Genomic DNA, 20,439 nt, shown 5'->3' with positions numbered 1-20,439 from the left:
CAGAAGAGCCTGGCTCCATCCTCCTGACACTCCCCCTTTCCATATTGATCCCCATGAATGAGTCCCCCCTCAGTGTCCTCTTGTCCAGCTCCAGAGCCCCAGCTCCCTCAGCCTTTCCTCACACGGGAGATGCTCCACTCCCTCCAGCATCTTGGTGGCTGCGCTGGACTCTCTGCAGCAGTTCCCTGTCCTGCTGGAACTGAGGGGCCACAACTGGACACAAGATTCCAGGTGTGGTCTCCCCAGGGCAGAGCAGAGGGGCAGGAGAACCTCTCTGACCTACTGACCACCCCCTTCTAACCCCCCCCAGGTCCCATTGGCTTCCTGGCCACACGGGCCCAGTGCTGGCTCATGGTCACCCTGCTGTCCCCAGGACCCCCAGCTCCCTTTCCCCTACGCTGCTCTCTAACAGCTCATTCCCCAGGTGGGCTGTGACCAGTTGAGGGTGGTTGGAAGGGAACGAACCCACCGGGGTGGGCTGTGCGCTATGGGGGATGTTTCCCTTCTGGGATGTGATGACTTTTCCCGAATCTCGGGAGTTTCCATGAGCAGAAGCTGCCTACGCTGCTCTGGGGAGCACGAGGTGCCGCCAGCCAACCTTGGCTTTCCTTCAACGCAGCCCTTTGGTGCTGAATTTCCCCGTTTCGGAGGAAGCGGCGGTTGCTGCGAGGTTTCCTGGGGATACCTTGCCCTCCTCCGCACAGCATCCTCCCCGGGGCTGCTGCTGCTGTTGGGGATGGGGCTGTGACCGGTGAGGGTGGGAGGATGCAACTGCTGCCAGGAAATGACTGCCAGAGCTTTCCAGCTGTGCCAGAGCTTTCCAGCTGTGCCAGAGGTGAGGATGGAGCCCACTTGCTGTCCCTTGTGTCCCGGCTGTGGTTACAGGAGATGAGCTCCTCAGTCCCACCTCCTGCTGCCCACGCTCAAGCCGTGTGGCACGGGGACCTGATCCTTCTGCAGAGAAACCGGTACAAACACCATTTATTTACTTAATTGCTTGAGATGCGCACGAGCACGCACGTATCGGCCCGCGTAGGCGCGGCGGATGGTGCTGGACATCAGGGCACGGCCGGGACGGGGTTCATTTCTTTTCCACCTGAAATTATTCTATTCCTCGTGCTGGGATCGTTGGTGAAACCGCAGCCGCCGCGTGGTTCAGCTCTGCCTGTGCCCAGCTCCCTCTGCAGCGCGGTGCCCGTGGGTTCCTGTGGGCGAATGAGCTCAAATCTGGATTCGAAACCTCTCGCCAGGTTTGCAGGGCAGGTTTTGCCTCCGCTTGGGTGCTGCGGGGGTTTTCAAAAGGCTTTGGAGGTTAAAAAGCTTAGTGTGAATTTCTTGTCCCCTAGTGGGCTGAACGTGAGCCAGCGTGTGCCCAGGTGGCCAAAAAGCCACCGGCATCGTGGCTGGTCCCAGCACTGGTGTGGCCAGCAGGCCCAGGGCAGTGACCGTCCCTGTGCTGGGACCTGGGGAGGCCAAACCGCCAATCCTGGGGGCAGTTTTGGGCCCTCACGCCAAGAAAGAGCTTGAGGTGCTGGAGCGAGTGGAGAGAAGGGAACGGAGCTGGTGAGGGGCTGGAGCACAAGTGTGATGGAGCGGCTGAGGGAGCTGGGGGGTTCAGCTGGAGAACAGGAGCTGAGGGGAGACCTTCTGATCTCTGAACTGCCTGAAAGGAGCTTGGAGCATGGAGGGGGTTGGTCTGTGCTCCCAAGTGATAAAACAAGAGGAAACGGCCTCAAGTTGCACCAGGGGAGGTTGAGGTTGGATTTAGGAACAATTTCTTCCCCAAAGGGCTGTTGGGCATTGAACAGGCTGCCCAGGGCAGTGCTGGAGTCACCATCCCTGGAGGGTTGGACAGACGGACATGAGGTTCTCAGGACATGGGGCAGTGCCAGGGGTGGGGAATGGTTGGACTCGATGATCCTGAGCGTGTCTTCCAACCAAAACGATTCTATGATTCTATGGAAATGATTCTATGTGCTGTCCCCAACCCAAATGTGCTTTTCCAACCGAAATGATTCTGTGATTCCCTGGGAGAGGAGACGTTTGCAAGTTGCTCCGTCTCCTCTGGGAGCCGTACACGAGCGTGAAGGAAGGTGTTTGGTGGTTTAAGCACTGCCGGAGGTGAAGTTGAGTCCGGTTTTACGGCTCAGGGCTTTGGGGGAATTTGGCGTGATGCAGAGTTAGGTTGGGAACCTCTTGAGCAGCTTCGCCCTGGAGGGAAAACGCTTGCAATGGGGATTTGAGAGCGTGTGGAAAACCTGCCTTAAACAGGCACCAAACCCTCCCCACCTGCGTGGATCTGCTGGTCCCACCAACAGCGCATCCAAAACCCCCACGCAGACCCGGCCGTGCAATGAGGGTCTATTCAATCCCCCTCATTTCCACTGGAAACACAGCCGGACCACTTCCATCCTTGAGTTATTTAGTGCTGAAGGGTTCACTGTGCGTCGTCCTTCGGCAGCGGAGCTTTCTGCTCCATATGGATGCTGTGGGAACGTATAGCGCGTCCTGCATCTCTGATGATGCAAACACCGATATTGGGGTGAGGGCTGGAGCATTAAAACCATCAGCGATCCAGGTACGAAGCTTTTCCCCCCGTGTCCCCGGAGCGCGGGTTGGCCTGAGGGCACCCAGAGATTTTATAAGTCCCGGAGTCATGAATTTCAACTCTAACTACAAACATTTGCGGGGAGAAAATTGCAGGGAGGGCGATTAAACGTCTGACTCAAAGGTCATGAGCCGCAAATAACCAGCGCGAGTAATCGGGGGAATATCTCGCCCCGATCTGCTTCCCGAGGCCTGATGTTCATCTCGTTTGCAGGCTCCAACAGAGCGTTTTCTGATTTATGGCCTTGAAATACCTCGGTAATGCGCTTTGCTCGCAGGTGGATGTGCGTAGTCTGGGTGGTTTCAGGTGTGTCGCTTTTCATCCTGGTGCATGAGCTGGTTTTGTGATGCAACGGCAACGTTGCCAACCTTGAATCACCGCCCGGCTCCAAGCTGTTCCGCAAACGTGCTGCAGAAGGAAATCTGCGAGAATCGGAGTCGAAAAATACAGTTTTACCCTTGTGGAAAAACTCTCGGGGGCTTTGCATAGAGAAGCATCAGCCTGTTCTTGTTTTGGAATTTGATGTCTGGTAGGGAGGAGAGGGATCCACCCACATCTGGCCAGTTCTTCAAGCCCTTGGAACTCGCAGCGAACGTGCTCCAGAAAGAGTTATCACAGCTTGGCAACCGAGCGCTCCAGCATGACATCTTCCCCCAGCACCATCTGTTCTCAGGGCTCGGGCGGGACGCTGCGGGCGCCCCTCGCTGCAGCCGGGGAACCGGGAGAACGCCCCAAATCCTCCCGTTCTGCGGGGTCCTGCGAGAAACCCCCCCAGGAACGCGGGGGCAGGTGGAGGTAGGGAGCACCGGCTCGGGGTCCCCACCATCCCCGAGCAGCGATACCGGGGTGTCATTGTTTTTGCTCATCTTTGAGGGGAGCGCAACATTTGGGCTCGTAATGAAACCCCAGGAGCCGGGTGAGGTTACGCGAGGTACCCCGACTCTGGGATTTCCTATTTCTCCAGCTCTGCCTTTGTGATATTCGTGTTATTTCAACATAGTCCTTTTAGTGTGGTTTCTTCTTTAAGTGTTTTTAATTTGAACAAATTCCCTCCAGCTAATTTTTTCTTCCTTGTGCGGCGGCTCTGGAGAAGACCTTTTCCTTTTATTAAAGAGGAATGTTTTTAATCACCCGCATTCTTCAACCCGGCTGAACTCTGAACCTTTCACGGCTAATCAACAGAAGATGGGAAACTTGGGTTTTGTTTTGGTTTGTTTTGCTTTAAGCAACTGCCTTTAACTGCTGCTCGGCCTCAGACAAAGCTCGTTGCTGTGTGCGGTGGCCTCACAGGCAGGGATGCAGGCAGGGATGCTGCGGGGATGCAGGCAGGGATGCTGCAGGTATGCAGACAGGGATGCAGGCAGGGATGCAGGCAGGGGCGCTGCAGGGATGCTACGGGGATGCAGGTAGGGATGCTGCAGGGATGCTGCAGGGATGCTACAGGGATAGAGGTAGGGATGCTGCAGGGATGCTGCAGGCTGTGATGCTGCGGGGATGCTCTGCAAGGCGTAGTTCAAACATGACTGGTTTGTTCCTTAATCATCTGCCTGCCCTGGTTTGTTTGCTTTTTTGGCTTTATTTGCCTCTTTTCTAAGCGCAGCTGTCGGCTGATCTCGCCTCTTAAAAAAAAATCAGGAAATGCCAAAGGAAAGATTTCTCCACTGCTTGTTTTTTTTTTGGGGGGGGTGTCTGTCTGTCTGAGAGCAGCAGCGTGACCGGTGCTCTTGGTGATTCCCTTTCGGGGAGCAACCAAAGCACCGGATTTACCCTCTCCAGCCTATGGAACTGGCTCCCACCAGCTCCCACCCTGCCCAAAAGCTCAGCAGGACTCCGAGAGCTGTTTGTCTGTTTGCAAAGCGCCCGTTGCCATCTGCACCCGCGCTCCGTGTCCCCCCGACACCTCTCCGGTGAGCACGTGGGCTCTTGGAGTGCTTCGGCTGTTTTCCCCGCGCCGGCAGCCTGGAAAACGCCGGGTTGGTGAGCACAGGGCTGGCGCTGGTGCTGGCGATGCCGGAGGCTTTCCCAGGGCACGCCGGGGTGGGACCCTGCGCTGAAGCGTCTCCTCGCCGTGTCGCAATCTCACCAGGAAGGTGCCGCCTGCCCTGGTGCCGGGTGGTTTGTGCTTCGCTTCACCTCCCGGTTCGCTGGCGTTGCGGCGTTTTCCTCCCAGGCAGATTTGGCTGCGTGAGGTGACCCAGAAGAACAACCGACATGATGTCCCTGGTGCTTCTGCTTTGCTGCCGGGACACGTGGTGCGAGTAGGAATCGTCACCCCCTGTCCGGGAGAGGGGCTGATCCTGCCCAAATACCTCCTGGCATCTTCGGGATGATCAGATCAGCTTTGCAATTAGTGATTTATTTAGCAGAAGGAAGGACGAGAGGGAGGAGGCGTCGTGTCTTTGCAGAGAGGATGAGTTTGCTGGGTTTTCATGGCAGGGTCGTTGGCAAAGCCGTTTGCGCAGTGAGCGCTGCCCCGTCCCAGTGCGCTGCTGGTGACGTGGTGGCCGCTGGTGACACAGGGGCTGTGGTGACGTGGTGGCTGTTGGTGACACGGGGGCTGCTGGTGACGTGGTGGCTGCTGGTGACACAGCTGCTGGTGACGTGGTGGCAGTTGGTAACACGGGGGCTGCTGGTGACATGGGGGCTGCTGGTGACGTGGTGGCTACTGGTGACATAGTGGCTACTGGTGATATGGTTGCTGCTGGTGACACTGGCTCCTGGTGACGTGGTCGCTGCTGGTGACATGGTGGCCACTGGTGACGTGGTGGCCACTGGTGACGTGGTGGCTACTGGTGACGTGGTGGCTGCTGGTGATGTGGTGGCTACTGGTGATATGGTCGCTGCTGGTGACACTGGCTCCTGGTGACGTGGTGGCCACTGGTGACACGGTGGATTCTGGTGACGTGGTGGCTGTTGGTGATGTGGTGGCTGCTGAATCCCAGAATCCCAGAATGTCAGGGGTTGGGAGGGACCTGGAAAGCTCATCCAGTGCAATCCCCCCATGGAGCAGGAACACCCAGATGAGGTTACACAGTCCCAGCCCAAGCATCCCAGTCTCAAGCCGTGCATCCCGGTCCCAGCCTGAGCATCCCAGTCTCAGCCCAGCCATCCCAGTCCATACACCCCAATCCCAGCCTCTCTGTTGCCACGTGTCATGGTGCTGGTGGTTTTTATGGGTTCCTCTAGGACCTGGCTGGCTTGGGGAGGGGGACAGCCCCCCAGGAGCCCTCATGGGGCCGTGCTTCTGGCCTTCCTCGGGTGAGAGGAAGAGGAGGAGCTGCTGGCCTGGCTGCCTGCCCCAGAATCATGTGTGAGCATCGGAGGCTGCAGGGAGGGGGGTTGTTTACTGTAACTCTTGGCGAAGGTCCCGGCATCAAACCCCAAATGAATTCAAGCTGCAGCGGGAGGTCACGGCAGAAACAAAGAGCTCCCAGGGCAGGACGGGCTTTGCGAGGGGCCTGGGGGTGCTGGAGCCCGGGTTGGCGCGGGGGGACATGGAGCATCCCCACAGGTGCCACACGCCCGAGGGGACCCGGCATGGGGACAGTGGCCGAGGCTCCTGCCCAGGGGCTGGGCTGCGCTCGCGGTGCCACCGTCCCGGGCCGGTCCTTGTCCCTCTCCACCCTGGCACTCGGCGTGTGAAGCAGCGTTTCTGAGCTCTGGAAAACTGCCCTGAGTTCTGTGGCTTTAGCCCCTGCTAAAGCGACACTAAATTGGGGCTTTGCACAGGCTGGGATGCCCATGTCACCCCAGGGCTCTCCAGGCCAGTCCCTGCTCCCCTGGGACCTTCTTTTCATCCCATCTTCCCTCTGTCCCACCTCCTGAACAGCCCCGTTGTGCCAAAACGTCCCCAGCGCCGCAGGGCCCGGCGCAGCGGGGTGCTCCGTGTCACCGCTGCTCGGCGCTGGGGACCGCGGTGGCACCAGGGTCCCCGCTGCCACCACCATCTCCCGGCCCTGCTGCTCTGACCGCGGGGACGCTCGACGGCCTTTTTCCTGGCGCGGGGCGAGCGCTGGAGAGTTGTTTTTCTGGCCGCTTGGCCTCCCCCGGCACACGCGTCCCCTCCCACTTCTCATCTTCCGCTGCTGCGGAGTTTGTTTTTAAAAAGACTCGAACAGATGAGGTAGAGAGATTCCCAGTGCCTGCCCCCTCGGCTCTGCGCCACGGTCCCCGTCACCCCCTCCATCCCCGGGGTTGCCCCCAGGACCTTCTCGCTCCCTTTTGCCCCAGGGAGGTGCTGGAGTGGCCCTGAGGATGCTGCTGATGGGGTGAACAAGGCGACGGGAGCTCCCCGTGAGCATGACAAGCAGAGGATGGCCGTGACAACTCTGCTCTGGATGCCATCGGCTCCGAGGACGGCGGCTGTGGCTTGGTGGGCTGGTCCCTTCCTCCTCACACCCCACTTTTCCCCTCCAAATGATGCTCCTGCGTTTAAGGAGCCTCAGCATCTCAGAGCCGCCCCCGACGTGGTCCCCGCGGCGCTCCCCGGCTCCCTGACGTTTGGCTGGAGGGGACCGAGGGCCAGCTGAGCTTCTGCAAGTCCCTGCAGATCAGATCGGCGGCGTCACGCGAAGGAGCTTTGGGCTGGGAGCTGTCAGAAAATCCCTTTTTCCCACCCCGAAATGTGCTCGTTACAGCCTGTCCTTGTCCGGCTGCCAGCGGCCCGGCACGTCCGTTAGCAGCGCTGCCTTCATCCCCAGGGGGTTTTTTCCCTCCTCCTCATCACCGGGAGGTGGGAACACGCGGGAGGTGACAAGCAGGAGGTGACGGCGCAGCTTATCGCTTGTGCCCTTCAGAATCGCTGATGTTTAGCAAGACCTGAGGCCCTTTGGGGAGGTTTTTGATGGGTCCGGCCTCCTGCGAGGAGACGGAACCAAGCGCTGCAGCCTCTTGGGGACAAATTGTCACCCCCGGGGAGGACATCGGCCTTTTTGGGACCCCCGGCTTTGCGCAGGAGTCGAAGGGCAGGTAGAAGACTTGGGGGCTTCCTGATGAGGGGAACTTCACTTTTAGACTCTTGTTTGCTCATAAAAACGCAGCTGGAATGTGCTCATCTGCTTTTTTGGTGCCTGATGCTCGAAGGGGCCTGTGGGGCTCATCCTGCCCATCTTGTTGCATCGACTCAGTGACAACGGGGCACAGGAGCTCGGTGGCTTTTGGGCTGCGGCTGTTAATCTCCTTCAATCTCTGTATCACAGCAGGGCAGGCAGGGCGGAGCAATTAGAGCTAATTAGCCAGAGACAAATTAAATCCCGGGCTGTTATCAGCGAGATGGAGAGAGAATGGGCTAAACCCTGTGACGGGGCTTCCTGGGAACATCAGGTGCTTCTCTGAGCTCGGGGCTGTTTCTGTCCTGGAGAATCGAGCTGGGAAGCGTTTGCCATCATCCAGAGGGGATTTTCCCTGCTTGGGACACATGGAATGTGTAAATGCTGTGTAAATGCTGTGTAAATGCTGTGTAAATGCTGTGTAAACGCTGTGTAAATGCTGCGTGCTGGGGTGGGAGCTGCAGAGATTCCTCCCGCAACATTGCAGCCGCCAGCACACGCTCCCCGATGCCGTTGGGGTTTGAACTGCACAGGGTGTGGTTCTCCGTCTGTATAACAACATTTGCATTTGGTTCTGGTGGTGGTTTTGTTGGTTTTGTTGTTTTTTTTTTTTTTTCATTGAAACTGCTTTTGGAAAACAATTTGCTCTCAGGGCGCAGTGGCCTTATACCCCTTGCAGCATCTTCTTGTGCTGAATTTCCTGCCCACCCGCCCGTTCCCACCCTTGGCCGGGCGCCTTTTCTGCAGGTTTGTCTTCCCTTTGTTGGAGTGACCAGCTCTACTTTGCGCTGGACCATGGCACATGCAGGGTAAATTAAGCCAGGCTTTGTGAGGTGAAAATAACCCCCCTGCTGCAGCAGGTGCTCCGTGTAATCGAGGCTGTTGTCGGTGTCGTTGTGGGGACATCCAGTCCAACCCTTGGTCCAACTCCAGTCCATTGACTAGATCATGGCACTAAGCGCCATGTCCAATCTCAGTTTAAAAACCTCCAGGACGGTGAGTCCAGCACCTCCCTGGGCAGCCATTCCAATCCTGACCACTCTCTGCACAGAATTGCTTTCTAATCTCCAGCCTCAATTTCCCCTGGCAGAGTTGAAGCCCATGGCCCCTTGTCCTATTGCTGATGCCTGGGAGAAGAGCCCAATCCCCACCTGGCTGGAACTGCCCTTCAGGTAGTTCTAGAGAGTGCTGAGCTCAGCTCTGAGCCTCCTCTTCTCCAGACTAAACAAGCCCAGCTCCCTCAGCCTCTCCCCATAGGGCTCGTGTTCAATCCCTTCCCCAGTCTTGTTGCTCTTCTCTGGACCCGCTCCAGCACTTCAATCTCTTTCCTGAGCTGAGGGGCCCAGAACTGACCACAATACTCCAGGTGTGGCCTCCCCAGTGCAGAGCACAGGGGAAGGGTCACTGTCCTGGTCCTGCTGACCACGCTGGTTTGGATACAGGCCAGGACACCATTGGCCTTCTTGGCCACCTGGGCACACTGGTGGCTCATGTTGAGCTTCCTGTCCATTAGTCCCCCAGGTCCCTTTCTGCCCGACTGCTCTGCAGCCACTCTGCACCCAGCCTGGAGCGCTGCAGGGGGTTGATGGAGGAAGCTTTCTGCAGGCGCTCAATGGCGTGCGGCAAACCTTCTCAACAGCAAGGCGCCACTTCATCGGGATGCCCCCGAGCCCCATCCTGATGCTTTCCCTCCTTAGCGGGGTGATGTGAGCCAGCCAGGGACTGAGCCGTATCCCCCTTTGTGTCTCCACAGCTGCCGTGACCCCGTGCACCTCCCCGCGGGTGCCCCAGACCGTCCCCATGGACCTGCGCATCGGGCAGCGCGTCGTCAAGCCCGGCTCGGACACGGCTCTGCTGGCTCTGAAGCACACGCAGCAGCTGCAGCACCAGCTCTTCCTCGCCAGCCTGCACCAACAGCAAGTGGAGCAGCTCGCCCATCAGCACGTCAGGGTACGAGGGGACCTGCACCCGCTTTTCTAGTGCCTGTGGGGGGTAATGGGCACTTGGAAGAATTCATTTTGCCCCCCTAAAGCATGTAGCTCGTGGTGCTGTGCGTCAGGGCTGGCTTTGCCCAAGCTCCCATCTCTGGCAGGGATTAAGAGGCTGGAAATCCCAACACTAAAATAGGTGAATTCCTTCTTTTCCCTGTAATGCTTTTTATAGCCAGCACAGGGACCTCTCTGACACAAACAGGCCAGTTAGGGAGTCAGGTGGGGGGTTTATGTCCTTATTTCAGGCCTAATCTCCATCCTGCCAAGGCCAGGTCTGTGGTCTGTGCCTGGCATCTGTGATCTGCTGCGCAGCTCGCTCGCTCTACAAGCTCCTTTGCTTTTCTGCGAAGGCTTCAGTGACATTCCTGAGTGTCACCCAGAATGGCGCCCCTGCCCTGACAGCCTCTGCTGCCGGACTCCGCATTGTCACAGAATTCCAGCAAGGTTTAGATGGGATTGTTCCTGCGCAGGGTCCTGCTTAGAGCAGGCTCAGCTTGAGGGGTCCACGTCCAGGTGAGATGTGACCATCTCTAAGCACAGAGATCACCCCCCGTCACTGTCATAGAGTCACAGAATCATTCTGGTTGGAAAAGCCCCTCAAGCTCATTGAGTCCAACCATAACCCACCCCTGGCACTGCCCCATGTCCTGAGAACCTCATGTCCGTCTGTCCCACCCTCCAGGGATGGTGACTCCAGCACTGCCCTGGGCAGCCTGTTCAATGCCCCACAGCCCTTTGGGGAAGAAATTGTTCCCAAGATCCAACCTCACCGTCCTTCTCCAGCCCCTCACCAGCTCCGTTCCCTTCTCTGAACTCGCTCCAGCACCTCAAGCTCTTCCTTGTCCGGCTTGGATTTCTCTCCTGTCATTGATGCTCATCCTTTCTCTGTGCCCCTCGGAGGGTCCCGGCTCCATCTGCTCCATGACCCTTGGGTGGCACAGGATACATTTGGACCCCATCTCCTCCGGACTAAAACCCAGCTCGATCCACTTCTCCCACCCATGTGCTCTGCCCCCGAGCACCAGCCCGGCTCCCAGCGCCTGTCACGGGCTCACTGTCCCAGTATCCTTGTCTGGGAGCCCCGGGGGGATCCCACTGGGCTTAGGCCACACCAAGATGCTGCTGCTGCCACAACGGTTGTGTCCTTAGAGCTGGTTGTGTCCTTCGAGCTGGTTGTGCCCTTAGAGCTGGTTGTGCTTCCTGTGAGATGGGATCATCCCTGAAATCTTCAGCTCTGGAAAACACCAAAATCCGAACTTTTAGTATAGTGTTTTATTTTTTCCTCTTTTTAGTCAACCATATTTTTATTTTTCGGTGAATTACAACATGCCCTCGCTACAGATTTGTCAAAACACGCAGGAAAGGCAGCAGGTTGAAACAGACTGGTTTGAGTTTTACGATGTCCCTGGGGAGAGCGTCTCTGGAGACAACGATGCGGCCGCTTCGCCGCGATGAAACAACATGTTCTCGTCGGCCAGGGCTGCCCATCGGGTTTCCAAAAATGACATAACAGACGTTTCAGACACGCTCCGTCACCGTGTCGTCGTGGGAGGGCTCTGGGTGATTCTGAGTACCCTGGTGCTGATGTCCCTGTCCCCTCGCAGGTCACCATGGAGTCCCCGCACCGCGAAGCTGAACCGGGGCAGCAGGAGCAGGAGCTGCGACAGATCCTCAATAAGGACAAGAGCAAGCGAAGTAAGAGCCTTGTGTGTCTACTGAGCGCGCGTCGCCACCCGAAGAGCCGCGTCCCCAAACCAAGGGGACTCGGCTCACAGAGGGATGGAGTTTAGGGTGTCAGAAGGTGGTTCTGCCCTTAGCCAGCCCAAGCTCTGCCTTCTCTTGGTCTAAAGGTGTGTGGCGGTGTCCGCACCGCTGAGCAGCTCTGTCCTGCGCATCAAGCTGAGCCGCAATGTGCGAGCAGCTTGGTGTCCGTGGGGACATCTGGTCCCTCTGGGCAGCAAGTGGCACTTAGCAGCTGGCAATGATTTTTTGGGGCCTCCTTGGCCTGGCTGGTGTTTGTCCTTTGTCCTTTTGCACGGGTGGTCACAATAAATCTCTGTGGTCATCTTGGTTTGTGCCCTGTGGCCACCGCGGTGGTGCTGCCCGAGTAGATGGTGCTTGTGGCTGGGTGTGAATTTGCCTCCTGAGCTGGAGCCCCGTGGCGGTGGGGAGAGGCTGGGGGGTCCCCCCCCGCTGGGCAGAAACGTTTGATAACCCGGTCGGGCTGCGATGTCCCTGCGCCATCTAGTGCCAGTCCAGGGGGGTTGTGGAGTCTCCTTCTCTGCAGACATTCCAACCCGCCTGGTTCCTGTGGAACCTCATCTGGGTGTTCCTGCTCCATGGGGGGATTGCACTGGATGAGCTTTCCAGGGCCCTTCAACCCCTGACACTCTGGGATTCTGTGAGATCTGCAGCTGGGACTCGCTGGTGATGTGTGGGACAGTGACACTTCCCCGACCCTCTGGGAACCTCCAGTAGTCCCAGCTGACCTTCATCTCCCTGAGCCAACCCTGACTTTGATCTTCACGGGGTTTTCTCGGTGTCTTTGCGCTCATAGGGGTCTCCAGCCATCCTGGTGTGACTTGTGTGGCCACGCTCAGGTCTGCGGGGTCCTTTGCCGTGCTCTGCGCTGGCTCTCAGCTCAGCGTGCTCTGCTGTCTCTGCAGGTGCTGTGGCCAGCACGGTGGTGAAGCAGAAGCTGGCTGAGGTCATCCTGAAGAAGCAGCAGGCAGCTCTGGAGAGGACCAGCAACCCCAACCCTTCAGCCATGCCGTACAGGTAAAACAAGGGCATCCTCCGTAGAATCATTTCAGCTGGAAGAGACCCTCAGGATCATCAAGTCCAAGCACAACCTCACCCAACTCCAGCACTAAACCATGTCCCTGAGAACCTCATCTAAACGCCTTTTAAACCCCTCCAGGGATGGTGACTCCACCACTGCCCTGGGCAGCCTGTGGTGCCTCATTATCATGAGCAAGATCTTTTCGATATCTTCTGCTTCCTGGGCCTTAGAGATTCCATTTAGCTCATGTCTGGTGGGGTGAGGTAGCCTGGTTCCATGTCTGCAGGAGGTAGATGAATCTCCCCCCACGTTGTTTTCCTTCACTTTGTTGGACTTATCCAACTCAAGACCTAAAAAGCACCATCAGGCTTCATGTCTTTAGTTCCCAGACAAGGCAGATCCGGATCCCCTTCTGTAGGGGCTTGTGGCAAGCGACAAGACAAACCTTTGTGGCCACAGGCAGAGCGACTGTCCCATGCCAGGGAAAGGCCAGAGGGTGTCACGGGGTGGCCCGTGGTGGAAAGGTCTCTGACAAGGTGGTTTCTCCCCATAGGACTCCGGAGCCTCTGGACGCCGAGGGCCCGTCCCCTCCGGTGCTCAGCACCTTCCTGCCCCCCGTCCCCAGCACTTCTCTTGACCCCCCGGAGCATTTTCCACTGCGGAAGACGGGTAAGGCCCTGGGGACAACAGCGTCCCCGTCCCACCGCTTTGCCCTCACTGCCCGCTCTCAGGGGACGGCTGGAGCTGGGAAGGGGCTGTTCTGGCCCCACAAAGCCAGCCCAGCTTTAGCGATATCAGCGATGGGGCTGGGACTAACCCCCTGATCTGCTGGCAGCGTCCGAGCCCAACCTGAAGGTGCGATGCAAGCCCAGGAAGTGCCTCGACCGACGCAAGAACCCCCTGACGCGGAAGGAGAGCGCTCCCCCCTCGCTGAAGAGGCGGCCGCCCGAGGCCATCGGTGAGGACGGTGACACCGGGGCATGGGTTGGGGTGACCTTGGGGCCAGGCTGGAGCTGCTCTGGGCTGCAGTTTGGCCCTTGCGGGGCACTGAGAAGCTTTTAGAGGGAGGGGAGGCTGTGAGGGCTGGGGCTGTGCAGCCCTTCTCTGGGTTCTTGTACCCATCACCTGTATTTTAGGGCCACAGAAATGATGCGAGGCTGGAGCAGCTCTGCTGGGAGGAACGGCTGAGAGAGTTGGGGTGTTCAGCTGGAGAAGAGAAGTTCGGGGAGACCTTAGTGCAGCTTTTCAGTGCTTAAAAGGGGCCTAAAGAAAGATAGGGACAGACTTTTGAGCAGGGCCTGTTGTGATAGGACAATGGGTGATGGTTTTAAACTCAAGGAGGGAGATTCAGGCTGGATAAAAGGCAATTGTTGCCCTGAGGGTGGTGAGAGCCTGGCCCAGGTTGGCCAGAGAGGTGGTGGAGGAAGCATCCCTGGAGACATCCCAGGCCAGGCTGGACGGGGCTCTGAGCACCCTGAGCTGGTGACGATGTCCCTGCTCATGGTGGATAAGGTGGCATTTGAAGGTCCCTTCAACCCAAATTACTTTATGCTTCTATGGTTCTCTCCCTTGTGCAGACTCCTCCCCAAGCAGCAGCAGCACCCCCGTGTCCGGCTGCAGCTCCCCCAACGACAGCCTCCCCACCGAGCACGGGGCCCTCCCCGCAGCCCCCGGCATGACCCACGAGGTGAGCTCCGACAGCCCCGCACCCAGAGATCTTGTGGTTTGGGGCTTCCTGACCCCCGGGTTGGGTGCTGATCCCCCCCTCCCACCCTGTGCTCAGGGAAATGTAGCACCCGCCCCTGTGCCCCTCCAGCCCCTGCTGCCCTTTGTCCCGCTCTCCCTGCATGGTGGGATGTCCTGTCTGGCCCAGCGCTGCTCCTGATGCACTGTCCTCCGTATCAGTGTGAATTTCTTGTCCCCTAGTGGGACAAGAGCCAGCGTGTGCACAGGTGGCCAAAAAGCCACCAGCATCCTGGCTGGTCCCAGCACTGGTGTGGCCAGCAGGCCCAGGGCAGTGACCGTCCCTGTGCTGGGACCTGGGGAGGCCAAACCACCAATCCTGGGGGCAGTTTTGGGCCCCTCACACCAAGAAAGAGCTTGAGGTGCTGGAGCGAGTGGAGAGAAGGGAACGGAGCTCGTGAGGGGCTGGAGCACAAGTATGATGGAGCGGCTGAGGAACCTGGGGGGTTCAGCTGGAGAACAGGAGCTGAGGGGAGACCTTCTGATCTCTGAACTGCCTGAAAGGAGCTTGGAGCATGGAGGGGGTTGGTCTGTGCTCCCAAGTGATAAAACAAGAGGAAACGGCCTCAAGTTGCGCCAGGGGAGGTTGAGGTTGGATGTGGGGAACAATTTCTTTCCCAAAGGGCTGTTGGGCATTGAACAGGCTGCCCAGGGCAGTGCTGGAGTCACCATCCCTGGAGGGTTGGACAGACGGACATGAGGTTCTCAGGACATGGGGCAGTGCCAGAGGTGGGGAATGGTTGGACTCGATGATCCTGAGCGTGTCTTCCAAACAAAACGATTCTATGATTCTATGGAAATGATTCTGTGTGCTGTCCCCATGGGTCCCCAGTGTCCCTTGCCCCAGCCCAAGTGTTCTCAGGGCAGCTGGGGCTCAGCCACCCTCTCCTGCCCATTCCCTGCCGAGCTCCCCCGGAGCAGGACACTGATGGACTGTGTTTGGTGCAGACACCCCTGGCCCAGCGCCTGATGCTGCAGGAGAGCTCCCTGGCCCAGTTTGCCCTGCAGAGCGCGGCCTCCCTTCCCGCCATCACGCTGGGATTGCCGGCTACCACTAGCGCCAGGGTAGGTAGCCAGGTTGTAGGGAGCCCCAGGACTGGGCAGAGTCTCCCTGTGGGGCAGGGGAAGCCCTTTCCTTTGGTTCTGGGGTAACGCCGAGCGTGCGCTGGCTCTGAGCATTCACAGCTGCTGCCCGTGGGCATGGGGAGGACACGCCGTCCCCTCCCTGTGCTGTGTCACAGCCCATCGCTAACCCCGTCCTCCTCCTCCTCTCTGCAGGGGGAGGCAGATCGCCGGCCCCTCTCCAGCCTGGCGCACCGGGTGCCCGTGCTGAACGGACCCGTCCTCGCGGGCACGCACTCGCCCATGTTCCTGCCGCCTAGCTTGGAGCAGCACGAGGCCGGGAGCCCCTTGTCCCCCCGGCTCCAGCCCGTCATCATCCTCGAGCCCTCGGTCACCCACGCTCCGCTGGTGGCAGGTAAGTGTCGAGCCCAGGAACACATGTCAGCACTGGCTCAGCGCAGAGCTTTGCTTTATCCATTGCCTTCCCGTGAGCTGGAGCTGAGGGAGTAGCTTTGTCCCATGTAACAAGTGACAGGACGAGAGGAAACAGCCTCAAGTTGCACCAGGGGAGGTTGAGGTTGGAGCTGGGGAACAATTTCTTCCCCAAAGGGCTGTGGGGCATTGAACAGGCTGCCCAGGGCAGTGCTGGAGTCACCATCCCTGGAGGGCTGGACAGACGGACATGAGGTTCTCAGGACATGGGGCAGTGCCAGGGGTTGGACTCAATGATCTTGAGCGTCTCTTCCCTCTGGAGGTGCCTCTGGAGATCCCCCAGTCCAACCTCTGCTAACTCAGGGTCACCGGAGCAGATCACACAGGGTCACGTCCAGGCGGGTTTGAATGTCCCCAGAGGAGGAGGCTCCACACCCGCTCTGGGCAGCTTGTTCCAGGGCTCTGGCACCTCAAAGTACAGAAAAAATCCACTTTGACTGTAGCTGGAAGAGAATTGGCTCCTTCATGCTCATTCCTGGCTCCATCTCTCCCTGCTCTGTGACACCAATAGAGGAGGAAGCTTCTCCCATTGAGGATGAAGCTGAGCAGGGACTGAGATGACTGAGGTCAGGCAGATCCTGTCCCCAGAGCCAAAGCGATAGGGACAGAAGGATGTGAGCCATAAAGACATAGCCCACCCATCCTACCCTGCCAGATATCGGGCTCTGGGGCTGGGTCACGGTCATTTTTGGGGCTGTCAGGAGACGGTCTGTGTGGGCGCAAACAGTGGCTGCTTGCATGGTGTGGACCGAGAGCTCTGCAGGATGTCACGTCTGCCCAGCGGACAATGCCACCCCTCACCTGTCCCTCCTGTCCCCTCCAGTGCCAGGTCTGGGGACCGTCCCCTTCTCCTTCGCCCCCTCGCTCATCTCGGCAGAGCGCCTGTCGCTCCCGGGCCATCACAAACCCCTGGGCAGGACCCGCTCGGAGCCGCTGCCCCAGAACCCCAAGGCCATCCAGCAGCAACTGGTGTACCAGCAGCATCACACCCAGTTCCTGGAGCGGCTCAAGCAGCAGACGCATCTGGGCAAGGTAAGTCATGGGCACCCAGACTGGGGCTGTGAGGCTGCGGGTGACAGATGCTGCAAGGGCGCAGGGTGACGTCCCTCCTGCTGGTGGCAAGTCCCAGATGTCCAGGGCCAAGCCACATGAGATGCTGCCTCACCAGACCTGCAGCAGCAATCTGCTCAGCTTCCTTGGCTCCCGCATCCCTCGTGCTCCTTCCCCGAGATGTCCCACCACCCCCACGACCCTCTCAGCCCGCCCTGTGTCCTGCCACCTCCCTCTGCTCATTTGTGACCCCTCCGGCCGCAGCGCATGACTAAATCCAGCGAGAAGCCCCGTCTGCGGCAGATCCCCTCCTCGGAGGACATGGAGGCCGAGGGGACGCTCCCGGAGGCCGGGGCTGAGAGCAGCGACCCGGCGAGGACACGCGTGGAGCCGCCACGGCCGGGGAGCGGCGTGAAGGAGCCCGAGAGGACGCAGAAGCTGATGCAGCCTCAGGAGGAGCTTGTGCTGCAGCAGGTACCAAGGGCTGGCAGAGCTGGGAGGATGCGGGCTGCCCGATGGAGCTGCCCTGTCCCTTCTGGCCACAAGGAGCCGGCATGTGCCCAGGTGGCCAAAATGGCCAGGGACTAGAGCTGCAGCCACTCCTGCTGTCAGCAAGGCTGGGCATCGTCCCCTGATTGCTGGATATCGTCCCCAGATTGATGGATATCATCCCCCAATTGCTGGTTATCGTCCCCAAATTGATGGATATCATCCCCACATTGCTGGGAGCAATTCCCACATTGCTGGGAGCAATCCCCACATTGCTGGTTATCATTCCCAAATTGCTAGATATCATCCCCCCCAATTGCTGCATATCATCTCCAAATTGCTGGGTACCATCCCCAAATTGCTGGGAGCATCCCCAGATAGATGGATATCATCCTGAGATTGCTGGATATCGTCTCAAAATTGCTGGATGCCATCCCCAGATTTCTAGATATCATCCCCACATTGCTGGACATCATCCCTCAGTTGCTGGATATCATCTCCACATTGCTGGGTACCATCCCCACATTGCTGGATATCACCCCCCAGTTGCTGGATACTGTCCCCACATTGCTGGATATCACCCCCCAGTTGCTGGATACTGTCCCCAAATTGCTGGATACTGTCCCCACATTGCTGGATATCACCCCCCAGTTGCTGGATACTGTCCCCAAATTGCTGGATACTGTCCCCACATTGCTGGGCCCGCAGTGGGGCTGCACAGCACTGCGGGACCAAACCAGCAGAGAGCAGCAGATGCTCCATGACGCATCGCAGCTCCTGCAAACCCCCTCCCAGCCCCCCAGCACGGAGGAGGCTGTCGGATCCGGACCCTGGGAGGGTGCCCAGCACAGGGGTCCCTTCCCCAGGCCAGGGGATGCTGCTCTGGTGCCTTCCTCCAGGTGCTCATCCTCACCTCTCTCCATCAGGCCTATCTCTGGGATTCCTACCAGCGTGTGCAGCAGCAGCTCCTCAAGCGACAGCCCTTGGCCGACCCCCCCATGGTCCCCACCATCCACGCGGGGCACAGACCCCTCTCCAGGGCCCAGTCATCTCCTGCCACCGCCACCATCTCCCTTCCTGCCCAGGACACGGCCTCCAAGACGCTTTCCCTGCCCGTGCAGGAGCAGCCAGCCAAGCAGCACTTCACCACAGGTATGGTCCTTCATGTGGGACTGTCACAGCTGGGCTGGGGACAAGAGCTGGGCGGGAGGTGACAATGCCCAGGGGCAGCTTAGCATCAGTCTCAGTCACTTCTGGACTGATAAATGCTTGGGAGTGCTCTGGTTGGCTGCAAAAAGAGCAGAGCGAGCCATGAGGAGCCCCTTCTCCTTATCTAAGGTGGCTTTTCCAAGAGGATTTGCCCATCTGACCCCTTGGCTGCCATCCTGGTCCGGTGATGCTGGCGAGGTTCGTCTCTCTTACATATCCATGGCAGGTTGGGACAGAGGCTTACATATTCAGTCATGTCGGGACAGAGGCTCCTGTGGTTTGAGGAAGGCGTTTCAGTCCAACCAAATCATTCCAGATGTTAAAAGTCTCAGCCAGCCCCTGAAAAGGAGCTGAATTAGGGTCAGAAGTGTCAAGCGCTGGGTGTCCGGTCCTGTCTCGGGCCAGCAGGTCTCTGTGTGCGTTGCAGGGCTGGTTTACGACTCGGTGATGCTCAAACACCAGTGCTCGTGCGGCGACAACAGCAACCACCCGGAGCACGCGGGCAGGATCCAGAGCATCTGGTCGCGGCTGCAGGAGCGGGGGCTGCGCAGCCAGTGCGAAGTGAGTGGGGGATGCCGGGGCGAGCAGATCTCATGGTGCGATGGGGAATCCTGCTCCCACCTCCATCCCTTTTGCTCCCAGATCTCCTCAGCCTCATTATCCAGAGGGCTTGGACTTGTCCTTTGCTGGCAGTGCTAAGTCGGAGTACGCTGATCTGACCATCTCCAGCTTGGGATGGCAGCTGGAAGCTGCTCCAGTGGCAGATGAGAGAATCACAGGAGGGATTGGGTTGAAGAGATCTTCAAATGTCACCTTAACCCCCCCTGTCAGCTGAGGGAACACCAGTCAGTCTGTTAGAAACCTTGCCCTGCGCTAACTGGGCTGACTGGTCCACATAGGGACCATGCTGCAGTTTCCTGCTTGATCTCTGCCTGAACACGAGGGACCCTTAAGTTCAAACCCAGTGCAAGAAGTAGGGTCCTCAAGTTCAAACCCAATGCAAGAAGTAGGGTCCTCAAGTTCAAACCCAATGCAAGAAGTAGGGTCCTCAAATTCAAACCCAGTGCAAGAAGTAGGGTCCTCAAGTTCAAACCCAATGCAAGAAGTAGGGTCCTCAAGTTCAAACCCAGTGCAAGAGGTAGAGTCTTCAAGTTCAAACCTAGTGCAAGAAGTAGGGTCCTCAAGTTCAAACCCAGTGCAAGAAGTAGGGTCCTCAAGTTCAAACCCAATGCAAGAAGTAGGGTCCTCAAGTTCAAACCCAATGCAAGAATGGGGTGCTCAGCCTTGCAGCTGCCTCCGCGGCTGCGGAGACACACGGCGTGGCTGTGCTGGTACATGGGGACGTGCCACGTCCACCCCGGGAGGCCGGGGGTGGCAGAGCAGCTCAGTCACAGCCCCTCTGTGCCGCAGTGTCTGCGGGGACGCAAAGCCACCCTGGAAGAGCTGCAGTGCGTCCACACCGAGCGCCACGTCTTCCTCTACGGCACCAACCCCCTCAACCGCCTCAAACTGGACAACGGGAAGCTGGCGGGTGAGTCCCCAACTGTGTCCTCACCTCTGCCTGTCCCTGCCCACACACCCACACCGGGTCCTGGGGCACCCTCAGCCCTGGGGACCCCTGCAAGCAGCTCTCTGGGGGCTGGATTGGCCAAACCTCCCTCCTGGTACCCCTGTGAGCGCCCCTGTCCCACCATCCCCACATTCTCAGCTCTGTCCCTTCTCTTCACAGGGATCCTGTCGCAGCGGATGTTCGTCATGCTGCCCTGCGGAGGGGTGGGGGTAAGTGCTCCAGCTCTGCTTTGGCTGGTTTAATAGAATCTAGAATCACAGAATAGTTTTGGTTCAAGGGACGTTCAAATGTCACCTTATCAACCCCCTGCCATGAGCAGGGTCATCTTCAGCAGCTCAGGCTGCTCAGAGCCCCGTTCAGCCTGGCCTGGGGTGTCTCCAGGGATGGTTCATCCA

General features: G+C 58.6%; 1 protein-coding gene across 8 annotated transcripts in view; it reads left to right on the top strand.

The window, feature by feature from the left end:
* The window catches only part of HDAC7 (histone deacetylase 7), a 90,000-nt gene that overhangs the window by 62,221 nt on the left and 7,340 nt on the right, over window positions 1-20,439 (top strand). For 7 of the 8 annotated variants that reach the window (XR_014186086.1, XM_082073488.1, XM_082073486.1 and 4 more), the window contains 14 exons: window positions 9,410-9,606; window positions 11,252-11,342; window positions 12,314-12,425; window positions 12,983-13,098; window positions 13,265-13,387; window positions 14,007-14,116; window positions 15,121-15,237; window positions 15,451-15,649; window positions 16,550-16,758; window positions 17,041-17,250; window positions 18,192-18,417; window positions 18,902-19,035; window positions 19,885-20,005; window positions 20,204-20,253. Coding sequence is in view for 7 of the 8 variants with exons in the window: in XM_082073486.1 (XP_081929612.1) it covers window positions 9,410-9,606; window positions 11,252-11,342; window positions 12,314-12,425; window positions 12,983-13,098; window positions 13,265-13,387; window positions 14,007-14,116; window positions 15,121-15,237; window positions 15,451-15,649; window positions 16,550-16,758; window positions 17,041-17,250; window positions 18,192-18,417; window positions 18,902-19,035; window positions 19,885-20,005; window positions 20,204-20,253 (2,015 nt within the window). In the remaining variant the exon portion in view is untranslated. The remainder of the gene's footprint in view (window positions 1-9,409; window positions 9,607-11,251; window positions 11,343-12,313; window positions 12,426-12,982; window positions 13,099-13,264; window positions 13,388-14,006; window positions 14,117-15,120; window positions 15,238-15,450; window positions 15,650-16,549; window positions 16,759-17,040; window positions 17,251-18,191; window positions 18,418-18,901; window positions 19,036-19,884; window positions 20,006-20,203; window positions 20,254-20,439) is intronic. The other variant, XM_082073487.1, reaches the window with a different exon arrangement.

This window comes from Streptopelia decaocto (assembly GCF_964273445.1).
Source record: "Streptopelia decaocto genome assembly, chromosome: 27".
NCBI lineage: Eukaryota > Metazoa > Chordata > Aves > Columbiformes > Columbidae > Streptopelia > Streptopelia decaocto.
This window is presented reverse-complemented; position numbering and strand designations above follow the sequence as displayed.